The 14,142-nt window shown below is 45.5% G+C and overlaps 1 protein-coding gene across 4 annotated transcripts in view; it reads left to right on the top strand.

Moving 5' to 3' along the window:
- PTGES3L (prostaglandin E synthase 3 like) overlaps positions 1 to 14,142 on the top strand; it is a 202,873-nt gene that overhangs the window by 30,962 nt on the left and 157,769 nt on the right. For 3 of the 4 annotated variants that reach the window (XR_011025320.1, XM_068263589.1, XM_068263590.1), the window contains exon 2: positions 13,480 to 13,593. The exons of the other annotated variant lie outside the window; for it this stretch is intronic. Coding sequence is in view for 2 of the 3 variants with exons in the window: in XM_068263589.1 (XP_068119690.1) it covers positions 13,480 to 13,593 (114 nt within the window). In the remaining variant the exon portion in view is untranslated. The remainder of the gene's footprint in view (positions 1 to 13,479; positions 13,594 to 14,142) is intronic. 4 annotated transcript variants of the gene reach the window in all.

Below are 14,142 nucleotides of genomic sequence, written 5' to 3' on the forward strand. Positions count from 1 at the left end.
AATTCAGCAATCTTGAGGCCCCGAACAAATCATGAGGCCCCCAACAGGATGAATTCAGCAATCTTGAGGCTCCCAACAAATAATAAGACCCCCAACAAGACAAATTCAGCAGTCATGAGGCACATAAATACACAGCATTTTACATAAATAGGCAGAATACCCCCTAATATGGTAGACACCTCTCACCTGGCTTCTGAATTCTCCTCTACTGGCTGCTGTGCCTGGCAATACTGTTTTTGGCTGGATTGGGGATGATGTGTGGGCTTAAAGGCCTGGCAGTGATGCTGTGGCCTGGCTGGCGGTGATGCTGTGACCTGGCTGGTGGTAATGCTGGGCTGTTGAAGTAAATGCTGGCCTGACTGGTGGTGATGCTGTGGCCTTTTTGACAGTGATTCTGGGCTGGTTGGCTGGTGGTGATGCTGGGCTGGCTGGCCTGGATAGTTTAGGTAGTGACAGGTGCCCCCTAGTTAAGGAAACGCCAGGAGTCCCCCAGTTTAGGTAGTGACAGAAGCCCCCCAGTTTAGGTAGTGACAGGCGCTCCCCAGGTTAGGTAGTGAGTGACAGGGACCCCCAGGTTAGGTAGTGAGTGACAGGTGCCCCCCAGGTTAGGTAGTGAGTGACAGGCACACCCCAGGTTAGGTAGTGAGTGACAGGCGCCCCCCAGGTTAGGTAGTGAGTGACAGGCGCCCCCCAATTTGGTAGTGAGTGACAGGCGCCCCCCAGGTTAGGTAGTGAGTGACAGGCGCCCCCCAGGTTAGGTAGTGAGTGACAGGCGCCCCCCAGGTTAGGTAGTGAGTGACATGGACAATAAATAGATTGGGGGCACCCGCGGACATGTTGGGGGCACAGACCCCCCTAAAATAGGGCTATGTGAGTGACAGGGACCCCCAGGTTAGGTAGTGAGTGACAGGCGCCCCCCAGGTTAGGTAGTGAGTGACAGGCGCCCTCCAGGTTAGGTAGTGAGTGACAGGGGCCCCCCAGGTTAGGTAGTGAGTTAGGACACCTATGTTTACCTGGGTACTTCTGCGCAGTATAGGTGATTAAGCATAAGAATGCATTCTTCTGTGAACTAAAACCCTGGCTTTTAATTTAGCTGTAGGGATGACAGTTGTGCCTGGATGAGTGAATCTGTGAATGCAATTGTTTGAACATTTGCATGTGAGTGTGCGAAGGGTTAATAGATTTTTGCTGTTTTCTAGCCACACCCCCTTCAGCACCTCCCTTTCCCTAATAATTTATTTAATGTCCTAACTAGAGGCGATGTGCCTGGATATATGTATGTTTATTCTTATCATTGACCCCTGTGGCTAGGGTCCAATTTGGTGCACTCCCCCCTTCCCCTGTATGTTTGTCAGCATGCAGACAGCTTATGCTGGTGTATGCGCATTGTGCACATGGACACATAACATTAGCTCCCTTGTGCGATTGGTAAGATGCACTGTCTTTCCCAGGAGAGGAAGTTAGGATGTGTGCTCCTAATCCATTGATAGGTTTGATGCAATGAATGTGTTTGCATGTCTGCACTATGCATGTTACAGGGCCAGAGTTAGGACACCTATGTTTACCTGGGTACTTCTGCGCAGTATAGGTGATTAAGCATAAGAATGCATTCTTCTGTGAACTAAAACCCTGGCTTTTAATTTAGCTGTAGGGATAACAGTTGTGCCTGGATGAGTGAATCTGTGAATGCAATTGTTTGAACATTTGCATGTGAGTGTACGAAGGGTTAATAGATTTTTTCAGGTTAGGTAGTGAGTGACAGGCGCCCCCCAGGTTATGTAGTGAGTGACATGGACCCCCAGGTTAGGTAGTGAGTGACAGGGACCCCCAGGTTAGGTAGTGAGTGACAGGCACCCTTCAGGTTAGGTAGTGAGTGACAGGCGCCCCCCAGGTTAGGAAGTGAGTGGCAGGGACCCCCAGGTTAGGTAGTGAGTGACAGATGCCCCCCAGGTTAGGTAGTGAGTGACAGGGACCCCAGGTTAGGTAGTGAGTGACAGGGTCCCCCAGGTTAGGTAGTGAGTGGCAGGCACCCCCAGGTTAGGTAGTGAGTGACAGGGACCCGCAGGTTAGGTAGTGAGTGACAGGCGCCCCCCAGGTTAGGTAGTGAGTGACAGGGACCCCCAGGTTAGGTAGTGAGTGACAGGGTCCCCCAGGTTAGGTAGTGAGTGACAGGCGCCCCCCAGGTTAAGTAGTGAGTGACAGGGCCCCCCAGGTTAGGTAGTAAGTGACAGGGACCCCCAGGTTAGGTAGTGAGTGACAGGTGCCCCCCAGGTTAGGTAGTGAGTGACAGGGACCCACAGGTGAGTTAGTGAGTGACAAGCGCCCCCCAGGTTAGGTAGTGAGTGACAGGGACCCCTCACTCACCTCCCAGCAGCAGCAGCAGCTTCAGACCTCGATCAGCGGGCGACCCGACCAGTTAGAGCAGGCGCACAGACGCACCACATCACTTCCACTTATCAGTGCGGTGTGCTAGGTCCTAGCGCCCGCACAGTGGTCGCCGGCTGATCGAGGTCTGATGCAGGCAGCGGTGGCAAGCGGGGGGGGGGAGCAGTGGCAGCTGGGGGAGACAGCGGGGCACCCCAATAAATAGATTGGGGGCACCCGCAGACATGTTGGGGGCACAGACCCCCCTAAAATAGGGCTAGTGACGCCCCTGCAGGTGAGAATATTCCTCGGCCAGCTGGCCATTTGTATTGAATGACAACCTGAGTGCGCTCTTCTCTCACCCCTTGTTTTTTCACCCATCCCCTGCATCCCACTGTCTACTGCACAATCTAATCCTATCATAGTCATAGTCATGTCACTGACTGTCCTCAGAGGAGCTCACAATCTAATCCCTACCATAGTTATAGTCTAATATTTTCAATATAGGATTGTTTTGGGGGAAAGCTGTTGACTTAGTATGTTTTTTTTGGATGTAGGAGAATATGAACTGTCTGAATGAAATCCAGGGGAAGATAGAAACTCCATGCAGATTTTGCCCTGGCCAATGTTCAAACTTAAGACTCAGCACTATAATTCAATAGTGCTATCCAGTATGCCTCTATTCTGCTTATATCTATCTGCTCATCCATGTCACCAATTCTGACCCTCTACTACCCTTCCTCCCTCCATTCTTATTCTCTTATCTTGTCTCACTTACAATGCAAATACACTGCGTTTAACTCCAGAATGGGTTAGGAATGCTAACTATGGTACCATCTCACTATGTCAACCCTTCAATGTCTAGAGATGGCCCGAACAGTTCACCGGTGCACAGTTTCACAGAGAACAAGGGCTATTCGCTGTTGGTGTTTAACCCAGTTCCTTAACCACTTAAGCCTATCTGGACGAATATGTTCGTCCAGATAGACTGTGCTGCTGCAGCTGAATGAGGTGCGTGCTCCCGCCACCTGCCATTAGCCCCCTGATCAATGAATGGGAATATTCTTCCCATTCATCGATCTAAGTCCCCCCCCCGAGAAAAAACGACGGCCTCTTATCAGAGGCCACGGTCTTTCTGCTTAAAAAAAGTTCCCCGTCCTCATTCTAGTTCCTGGATGTGTGATCGTTCGCTTCCAGGACTTTTTGTCTGTGGCCATCTTGTGGCCAAATAGTAAAACTACACCCACATACATTTTTTTAATAAATAAATACATTATTTTACATTTAAAATGAGCTGTTTACCTCCCACACACAAAAATTACTCAAATAAATTTTTTAATAAAAAAAAATTACAATAAAAAAAAAAAACAACAAAAACATAAATAGTTACCTAAGGGTCTGACCTTTTTAAATATGCATGTCAAGGGAGTATCCTCTATAATAAAACCCTAACTGTCGCTGCGTCCAGCAGCTGTCCGTGTCCCATTTTTTTTTGTTTCTGTGCATGTGTGCAGTAATGGACAGCTGGACGGGACCAGGGAGTGAGGCGGGAGAACAAGGTGGACGGGTGCGGGCGGGCGGGCAAGGTGGGCGGGTGCGGGCGCGTGCGTGCCTGCCCGGTGCACGGCAGTTGTGTGCGAGGCGGGCGCGCGACGGGCTTGGGTCCACTAGTGTTAATATAATTTTCTAAATTATAGGCTTGTAAATAGTGATGGACGCAAATTGAAAAAATGCACCTTTATTTCCAAATAAAATATCGGTGCAATAAATTGTGATAGGGACATAATTTAAATGGTGTAATAACTGGGACAAATGGGCAAATAAAATACATGGGTTTTAATTACGGTAGCATATATTAATTTCAAACTATGATGACCATAGTTCTCCTTCTCCTAAAAATGACTTTTTAAGATATTCCACAGTTTTATTTGGGAACAGTAAATTCGGGCGCCTGAGGCAAGTGGACAAATCGGGCGCCGCCATTCACTCCCATAATAAATATCGTTTAATGGGCGCCCGACAGGAAAAAAGGGCGCCGGAGAAAAATAACGTTTTATAAGCGGCGCCCGGAGACTTTTACTGTTTTATAACTGCTTCTCATGATTACACATTATTTTATGATTTATAATTTTTTAACCATTATTTTTAAACGAAAAACAGTACAATCTTTTTTAAAACATTATTTTTAAACGAAAAACAGCACAATATTTTTTTCACACGTTATTAATGCTTATCACAGGGGGGTCTTAGGTTTAGGCACCACCAGGGGGGTCTTAGGTTTAGGCATCAACAGGGGGGTCTTAGGTTTAGGCACCACCAGGGGAGTGTTAGGTTTAGGCACCACCAGGGGAGTCTTAGGTTTAGGCACCATCAGGGGAGTCTTAGGTTTAGGCACCACCAGGGGGGTCTTAGGTTTAGGCACCAACACGAGGGTCTAGGGGTTAGGGGTAGGTACAGGGAGGGTTACTTACTATTTTTTTTTAAACGTTATTATACGTTTCACTTTTTAAACGGAAGATTAACGTTTTCACAATTGCCAATTTCATGCACATTATTTAATGATTTATAACTTTATAAAACATTATTTTTAAACGAAATATAGTACATTATATTTTTAAACGTTATCCATGTTTATCGTTTAAAACCCGGCGCCCTTTTTTTCCCAGCGCCCCTTTTTAACGTATGCGTTTTATTTTATGTTTAAATCTACTTGTTAAGTTTTAACTGTTTTATTGTTTTTACTCAATGACACATTCATTGAAGTATGCCAGAGCTAAAATCTATGAACTATTGACCTTTTTTATCTCTTTCTTGCTCTCAGAAGCCATTTTCTGCTAGTAAAGTGTGTTATAGTTGGAATTTCTTATCAGTGAGCAGGGGCGTAGCTAGAGGTCATGGTGCCCAATAGCAAAATTTTGATCCCCCCCTCCTCAGTGTAGGTAGAGACATTATAATCAAATACTTATGACAAGTATGGGTGCATGGAAAGGGAGAGGTCATTAAGGGTGCTGGTAGAGGTCAGGGAGGGTTCTGGGAATGGGAGAGGTCAGTGTGGGTGCTAGTGGAGGGAGAGGTCAGTGAGGGTGCTAGGGTAGGGTGAGGTCAGTGAGGGTGCTGGTGGAGAGAGAGGTCATTTAGGGTGCTGGTAGAGGTCAGTGAGGGCCGTGGGGAACAGAGAGGTCCTGGAGGGCACTGTGAAAGGGAGAGGTCAGTGTGGGTGCTAGTGGAGGGAGAGGTCAGTGAAGGTACTAGGGTAGGGAGAGGTCAGTGAGGGTACTAGGGTAGGGAGAGGTCATTGAGGGTGCTGGGGAGGAAGAGGTCCTTGAGGGTTCTAGGGAAGGGAGAGGTTAGGGAGGGCGCTGGGAAAGGTCATTGTGGGTACTAGTGGAGAGAGAGAGGTCAGTGTGGGAACAGGTGGAGAGAGGTCATTTAGGTTGCTGGTAGAGGTCAGTGAGGGTCCTGGGGAAGGGAGAGGTCTGGGAGGGTGCTGGGAAAGGGAGAGGTCAGTGTGGGTGCAGTTGGAGGGAGAGGTCAGTGTGTGTGCTAGTGGAGGGATAGGTCAGTGAGGGTGCTAGGGTAGGGAGAGTTCAGTAAGGGTACTAGCGAGGGGAGGGAGAGGTTGGTGAGTTTGCTGGGGGAGGGAGACAGTGAGGGTACTGGGGGATAGAGAGGTCAGTGTGGGTGCAGGGGGAGGGAAAGGTCAGTGAGGGTGCAGGGTAGGGAGAAGTCAGTGAGGGTGCTGGGGAGGGAGAGGTCCTTGAGGGTGCTGGGGAAGGGAGAGGTCAGGGAGGGCGCTGGAAAAGGGAGAGGTCAGTGTGGGTGCTAGTGGAGAGAGTTCAGTGTAAGTGCTGGTGGAGAGAGAGGTCAGTGTGGGAGCAGGTGGAGAGAGAGAGGTTATTTAGGGTGCTGGTAGAGGTCCGTGAGGGTCCTGGGGAAGGGAGAGGTCAGGGAGGGCACTGGGAAAGGGAGAGGTCAGTGTGGGTGCAGTTGGAGGGAGAGGTCAGTGTGGGTGCTAGTGGAGGGAGAGGTCAGTGAGGGTGCTATGGTAGGGAGAGGTCAGTAAGGGTACTAGCTAGGAGAGGGAGAGGTTGGTGAGTTTGCTGGGAGACGGAGACAGTGAGGGTAGTGGGGGATAGAGAAGTCAGTGAGGATGCTGGGGGAGTGAGCTTCCTCTCCACTCCAAATTGCCCTGGACACAGAACTTACCGATGGCAATGGGCGGATCTTTCTGTTGGTAGGGGGCAGGGCTTCTCAGTGGTAGTGGGTGGGGCTTGCAAAGCTGTGGAGGAGCTTCCTTCTTGGAGTGTGTTGCCTGGCACGCAAGGGAAAGAGACAACAAAAGTTGTGACAGAGGTGGCACCGGCATAATGACAACATTATTTCCTACCTGGTTATCATGCAGCTGGTTGTCCTCTCTCTGTCCTTCTATCTCTGTCCCTTTTGGTGCTCTGGCTCTGTGTGCAAGTGAAACAGATGGGGCGGAGCCTAACACAGTCCTGCTCTGTTCCTGACCCAGCCGGAACTATAAAGTTATTATCGGAATAGAGCTCTTCCTGTCATTGCGCTGTGAGGTGCCAGGTGAAAAAATAGTTCCCATTCATCTGCTCACCTCCAGCTTCAATGAGTCTCAGTGGGGAGGGGGTGAGAGGGGGATAAGGGGGGTTGGGGTGGCGACCAGGGGACCAGTGGGATGTTGAAATAAAGAGAAAAAAAACACACACAAAAAAGCACAGGCAGCCAGGAGCAGTGGGCCCCCTGGTGGCTAAGGTCCCCATAGCAGCGGCTATGGCTGCTATAGTGGTTCCTACGCCACCGTCAGTGAGGGCCACACTGTAGTCACTTCCTGTCTGAGTCAGGACTGAGTCAGCCACTTACATACCTGAGATTTAACTCTTTCAGGCAGAGAAAGAAAAAAAGGAACACAGCATAGTTATTTGTGTGCTAGGCACTGTACATACCCATGTCTATCTCATCATGTCACATGTCACCTCAGGTATCCTTTAACAGACCAATGGGGAGCCTTGTAGGAAATATAAAGATGCTTTTCTCTTAGCTATACTTAGTATAGCTGAGAGTGCTGCGCGTTGAGCATCTGTGTGTAATGTCGGGTGCATGGGGATCTTCAGTCAATGTAACAAGAAGGTCGCAAGATAGATGACATTGGCATGGGACCATTTCCAAGGATATTATTATTATTATTATTACTTATTGTATTTATAAATCGCCAACATATTACGCAGCGCTGGGCATTAATTTAGGTTACAGACAATATTTAGGGGTCCCATACAGCAATATGACAATACAGGAATACAAGAAAACCAGATCACACAGCACAGTATGAGTACAAGGTAATGCTTAGTCAGTCTTCGGATGGAAGCATGGAGATTAGGCAAGTTAGGTTCACTCAAATACATAGCATGGGTTTACAGTAATGGAGGTGCATGATCAGGTAGAACACAAAAGGACGAGGACCCTGCCCAAAGGCTTACAATCTGGAGGGATAGGTAGGGACATGAGAGGTAGGGGACCAGAGTTCAGCTATGAGGTTTAGAGCAATTGTGAGGGGTGGTAGGCTAGAGTGAAAAGGTGAGTTTTGAGGGCCTTCTTGAAGGTGTTGAAGGAGGGGGCTGCCCTAATGGGTGGAGGTAGGGAGTTCCATAGTGTTGGAGCGGCTCTTGAGAAGTCCTGGAGGCGTGCATGGGACTGGGTGATGCGGGGGACGGTCAGGCGAAGTTCATTGGAGGAGTGGAGTGAGCGGCTTGGTGTGTATCTCTGAGCAAGATCAGAAATGTAGGTTGGACAGGTTTTGCGGACGGATTTGTAGCTCAGACACAATATCTTGAATCTGATTCTGGACTGGATAGGAAGTCAGTGGAGGGATTCACGGAGGGGAGCCGCCCTGGTGGAGCGATGGGAGGAGTGGATAATTCTGTCCCCATAAAGGAAGTGGAATTAACCACATTAGGTCACAAAAGGCCTGCTCAGTCGCTTAGGCTGTATACTGTATGTATATATATATATATATATATATATATATACACATATATATATATATATATATATATATATATATATATATATATATATATATATATATATATATATATATATATATATATGGTTTACCATGGAGGGCTGCAAGGTTATTCCCTCAGGGACAATACTACACTGCAGCTCTCTTGTGGTAAAGTTGGAGAATGCATTGAACTAACACCAGAGTATAAATTATTCCAATTGCCTCTAGCAATATAAATTTGGTGTACTACATAAAACTAATGGGATCAAAAAGATATGCCTTATATGGAAATGTTCAATACTTTCACATGTAATGGCACTGCCACACTCCTCCATTATTAACTGCATAGACCATCTGAACTTTCTCTAAAAACATTACTATCTTACTATACTGGTAAACATTGAATTTTTTTCTTGTCTTTCTCTCCATTACTTTATTTTTAAGGCTACCAAATACCATGGATTTCAGCTCACTACACTTTTTTAATACAGGTAGTCCCCGACTTACGAACGCTCAATTTACAAACGACCAGCCGATACGAATGGCATGGATTCTGTGTTTCCATGGGAACAAGTCACATTTTTTTTTTCAAATCGATTTTAAAAAATTCAAAGGTCCACCCTACCTTCTATCGGACCAACTTTTATATATCTTCCATCTTTGGACATAGACTGCAGTGTTCACACTTTAAAGAGACTCTGAGGTCTCCAGAAAACAAGGTTTTTACTTTAAAAACCTCACTAACATTAATGCCCCTCTTAAAATGCAGAAGAACCGCTGCTGAAAACCCCCTCAATCACCCCAAACTCATGGGGGTACAGGGAAGGTAAAATCCATGACTTTCTTGGTCATGAATTTTGCTGCCGTCTCTATGCGCGTCAATCACCGCGTATCTCCGCCTCTCCCCCGCCCCTCTCAGTGAAGGAAGACTGAGAGGGGCGGGGGAGAGGCGGCGATCCGGGCTGATTGACTTGCATAGAGGCTGCACTGCGCTGCCTCTATGCGGAAGGAGCCCACGATGTACCCCCGTAAGTTTGGGGTGATTGAGGGGGTTTTCACCCGTTTTAAGAGGGGCATTATTGTTAATGAGGTTTTTAAAGTAAAAACCTAATTTTCTGGAGACTTCAGAGTCTCTTTAAAGTTTCCTTTCGGTTGAGCTCTCTCAACCAATTAATATTCCTTGTTTTTTAAAATTCACTCGACGTATCTTGCTATCTACAGTGGGTGCTCTTTTGAAGGTTACTGACGGTTTTTGCAAACATTATCTCGAAGTAGAGGGTCTTTTCTGATGATATTCCAATTCCAATACTTTTCTTAGTTTCTTGGGCCATTGGGGTGAAATCAGAAACAAATGTCATGTCTTTTCTCTTTTCACTATCACTTCCTACTTTCGTTTTACTTTTTCTTTCTAACAGAACTTTTCTGTCTGCCTGTTTAGCTCACCTTAAAGTGGATCCGAGATGAACTTTTACTCATTGCATAATTGTGTTCCTTTCCTACTGTTTATAGGGAATTCCTCAAGCCAAATATTTTTTTGTTTTTGTTTTAATACTCTTATTCCTATAAACTAAACAAGTCTCGCCCACAGGTTTTCAGAGAGCCAAGTCATTTTCAAACAGTAGCAAGGGCTCACAGGAGCTCAGTCTGGGCAGGAGGAGGGGGAGGTATTACATGCCAGAGATTTCAGAGGCAGAGGGTAGGAGGGAGGATTAGGTTTTTTTCACAGGCTGAGTGCTCAAGATGCAGATTAGCTTGCCTGTTTGTAATATTTACAAACAACATGGCTGCTGTCATTGTATCACAGGAAGAAATAATCATATTCTATTGAAGCTGTTTGCAGCTAGATTTGCTGTGCAAACGATCTAAACTTTAGATAAGATATATAGACAAGTTACTTGTTATAGTTAATTTTTCATCTCGGATCCGCTTTAAAGCTTCATTTATGTTTTCTCATTCATATTCTCGCTTCACAAGCTTTGTTTTTAATTCCTCCACTGGTTTCTTGAAATCAGCCATTTTTGAGTTGTTTCGTCTTAATTTTAAGAATTGACTATACAGTAAGGATTGGAAAGTGTGTTCTGGATGATAACTTCTCTTATGCAATAAGGTATTCCCAGTAATTGTTTTTTTGTGTCCCCTTGATATCAAATAATCCTTCTGTATCTCCAGTTCCATGTCCAGATAGGCCACTTTTCTTTCACTATATTTGTATGTGAATTGCATGTTGTCCTTTCCATCATTCAAGTAGTTAAAGAATTCCTCAAAGGCAGCATGACTCCCGGACCAATACACCAGCACATCATTGACAAATCTGGACTATCTCCTGAGGCAACACCCCTGGGGGACGCCGGGCCCATACACATACTTCTCTTCCCACCACGCCAATAAGATATTGGCGTATGTGCATGAGACCGACGTCCCCATGGAGGTGCCTGACAGCTGCCAATACTACCTACCATCATACATGAATGCATTGTGTGTTAGCAGAAACTCCAAGCATTCACATATGTAATCAATAAATTCCTCACTTTTGGTGCCTCTCATAAGGAAGGTACATACTGCTTGTACAACCAAAGTGTGCGGGATCCGATTGTATAGATTAACAACATCTATTGTGACCAGGGCATCTCCTTCCACCCATGCAACCCCTTCTATGCTATTAAGCACGTCCAGGGTGTCCTGTAGGTGGGATGGCACCTGCTTGAGCAGTGGCCTCAGGAGATGATCCAAATATTTAGATAACATCTCAGTTACGGTCGGATCCTATCCCCAAAACTATCGGGCCTCCCGGTGAATTGGTCCAGGACTTATGCATCTTCGGGAGATGATACCACACCGGTTTTCTTGATGAGTCTGGTAGTAGATCTACTGCTACTTTTTGGGAGATCAATCCCCTCTCTGCTCCTTTCCTCAACAGGGATCTTAAATATCCCTGAAACTTCAAAGTGGGGTCACTCTTCAATTCTCTGTAAGTACTGATGTCCTGCAATTGTCTCAATGCCTCTCTGTCCTACTGTTTCTGATTTCTGATCTCACCTTGAACCATTTCAGGGCATTTTTTTCCTCTTTAGTTATGTTTGACTCAATCTCTTTATACTTCAAAGCTTTCAGATCTTCTTCCACACTCATTTGGAAAATATCTATTGCTGAACCCTGCTGTGTCGGGAACAGTTTCACTGATTTAAATGGTTTAAATGTCGATGGTTTATGCTCATTCCTTTCCTCTTCTGCTAATGGTGTCATTTCTGTACGAGTGGTTTATTTCAATAATTCTTTCAAGATCCTTACATTTTCCAGATCCTTCAAATTCCATTCCATATCTGGTGTAAATCCCAATGGTCCAACAGTATTTTTCTTTTCTTTATCTATTTCACCTCCCATCTTATTCTGATTGAACTCCTTTTTTCAAGAAAAATTGTTTTATATTCAACCTTCTTATCCCCCTAAAGAGGTCCACTTTAAATTTGGAAAAGTTACATTTCTTTGTTAATGAAAAATTAAGACCATTTTTAAGGATACTCGCCCAACCTTTTGGTAGCTCTATTCCTGTTAGATTCACAATCTCTATTTCCTGTGGAACTTCCATTTCTTGGCTCTCTGTTCCTGATGGTACTTGGCGTCTTTCCAATACACTTGTTTGTTTATTCTTTCTTTCTTTTTTGGTCTTGCCCCTTCCTTTTCTTGGGTTTTCTGCCTCTTGGTCTCCCTGGTCTATTCGGTCTTCCATTTCCCTTTCTCCAGTTAAACACTCTTCCTTCTTTAAAATCTTCTGTATCTCTCACACATTTTTGTAAATTTCTCTGCTTAATTTCTTCTTGTACTGGAACTAATTTCTTTTCTATTTTCTTTATAACAGTGTTGTAATGTTCTTGTTCCACCAAACTCAGGCAGAGGAGAATAGGGGCGGATATTACATCACGACTGGCTTCAAATTACAGTAGGCAATCAAAGCACTGGCTTCAAAATAGCCACAGTAAATATGGAAACTGTCTAGAATAGGATTCTCTACTTTTCCTTTATAAAATTCACAGGAATCATAACGTGGACAGTGCAATACATATGTATTAGTTTTTTTTTTCCTGAGATAGTATGGCTGACAGCTCCTCTTTAATTTATTTTTCAAAAAGCCGCCCAAGCCTGGCCTCCAGTACCTTTGCTTCCACAGCTTTATTGGTCACTGTCGAGGCTGTCAGGTTCTCGAACAGATTGTCTGTGTCTGTTCCTTAGCATTAAGTAGCAAGAGGTACCCTCAGTATTAAGTAGTTAGTGGTGCCCCCAACTGAAAGGAGATCTCATCAGTGGAATACCGGGGCAGGGTGAGTAACCTCTCATTTACGCTCTGCTCAGGACTCTGCATAGGAAGGAGGCACTAGATGAGGGGAGTGAGTCACCTTTCCATCATCAGGCGCCTGCAGTCATGTGCCTACAGTGCCTTATAGTAAATTTGTCCCTGTCTCCCAGTGACTACTGTAATATGCTGCCCTGTGGCCCACTGTGGCCCTCGAGATTGTACTGAACTTGGCTGCTCAACCTATTGACCTCTTTTCTCCCTGCTCATCTGCTGCTACACAAGGTTTTCATTGGCTGCCAATTAACCAGAGGATACATTTGAAACGTTTTACTCTAACCTACAAAGCTCTCCACAATCTTTATTTTCCATACATCTCCTCAGTAGTCTCCATCTACCGTCCCAAACACAGCCTCAGCTCTACACCTGTCCATATTTCTATTTCCCTAGAATCAACAACTCTCTTTCACACACACAGGATTTCTCATGAGCCTCTCCCCTCCTAGTCTTTGCAGCAGTCATGTTTACCATTGATGTGCATTTATTTCAAGTGAATGAAGTTTTGTATCTTTATTTTAGGCTAATTACAGTAGGCAATCAAAGCACTGATTAGCAGTCTAAAAAAAATCACACCACCCCTCTATAAATATGTGGATCTTAAAGGCGTGCTCTAATTTTTAAAATTGGAGAAAAAGTTTCATATGTAAGGTAAAATCAAAGATGTGAATTGCTCAATTTTCAATGCAAAGTATGGCCATACACATAAACTAATATAGTCATTATGAATTTGATGAATGCACTTGTTTTACAGGCAGCAAGCAAAAGTCTTATGGTATGATAGAGCAAAGTATGTCTTTCTAGAATTCTGTGTTGAAAACAGTCGGGATGTCAAAGTGGAAATAGAAGCGAAGAAAGTTATTTTCAGGTGAGCACACGTATTTAGTAATAGTAATTGTAACTATGTGAATAAGGTCTGGTTCACACTGTATTTTAAAGCCAAACGGATCCGGTAAAGTGGATCTGGTTTCCGCTTCACCGGATTCGTATGGCTTGGTCCACACTGGCAAATGGATCTGTGAAAACGGATCTGATCACTGGTCAATCGGATCCGTTTTCACTCCGTTGCCAATCTGGTCTGCTAAGCAGGCGGGGGAGGGAGGGTTTCTTATCCAGGCTTCTATCTCTTCCACTTGCATCACGTGACTACCAGGAGATGCAAGGGGAAGAGACGGAAGCCTGAGTAAACCCTCCCTCTTTCCCTCCCATCCTCACACTCGCCTGCTCTCCTGAGTCTAGCGTTCCCAGTCCCCATATCCCCCCAGACCCCCACCCCAGCCGGAGCATTCCCACCCCCAGTGGAGCATCCTCACAACCCCCCCAGAACCCTACCCTCAGTGGATTTTGGCCCTAAAATGGTCCGATTCTTCACTAGTGTGAAGAAACATTCTGTTCTCTCATTGCTCCCAATGCAGGG

This window comes from Hyperolius riggenbachi, chromosome 12, assembly GCF_040937935.1.
Source record: "Hyperolius riggenbachi isolate aHypRig1 chromosome 12, aHypRig1.pri, whole genome shotgun sequence".
Lineage (NCBI taxonomy): Eukaryota > Metazoa > Chordata > Amphibia > Anura > Hyperoliidae > Hyperolius > Hyperolius riggenbachi.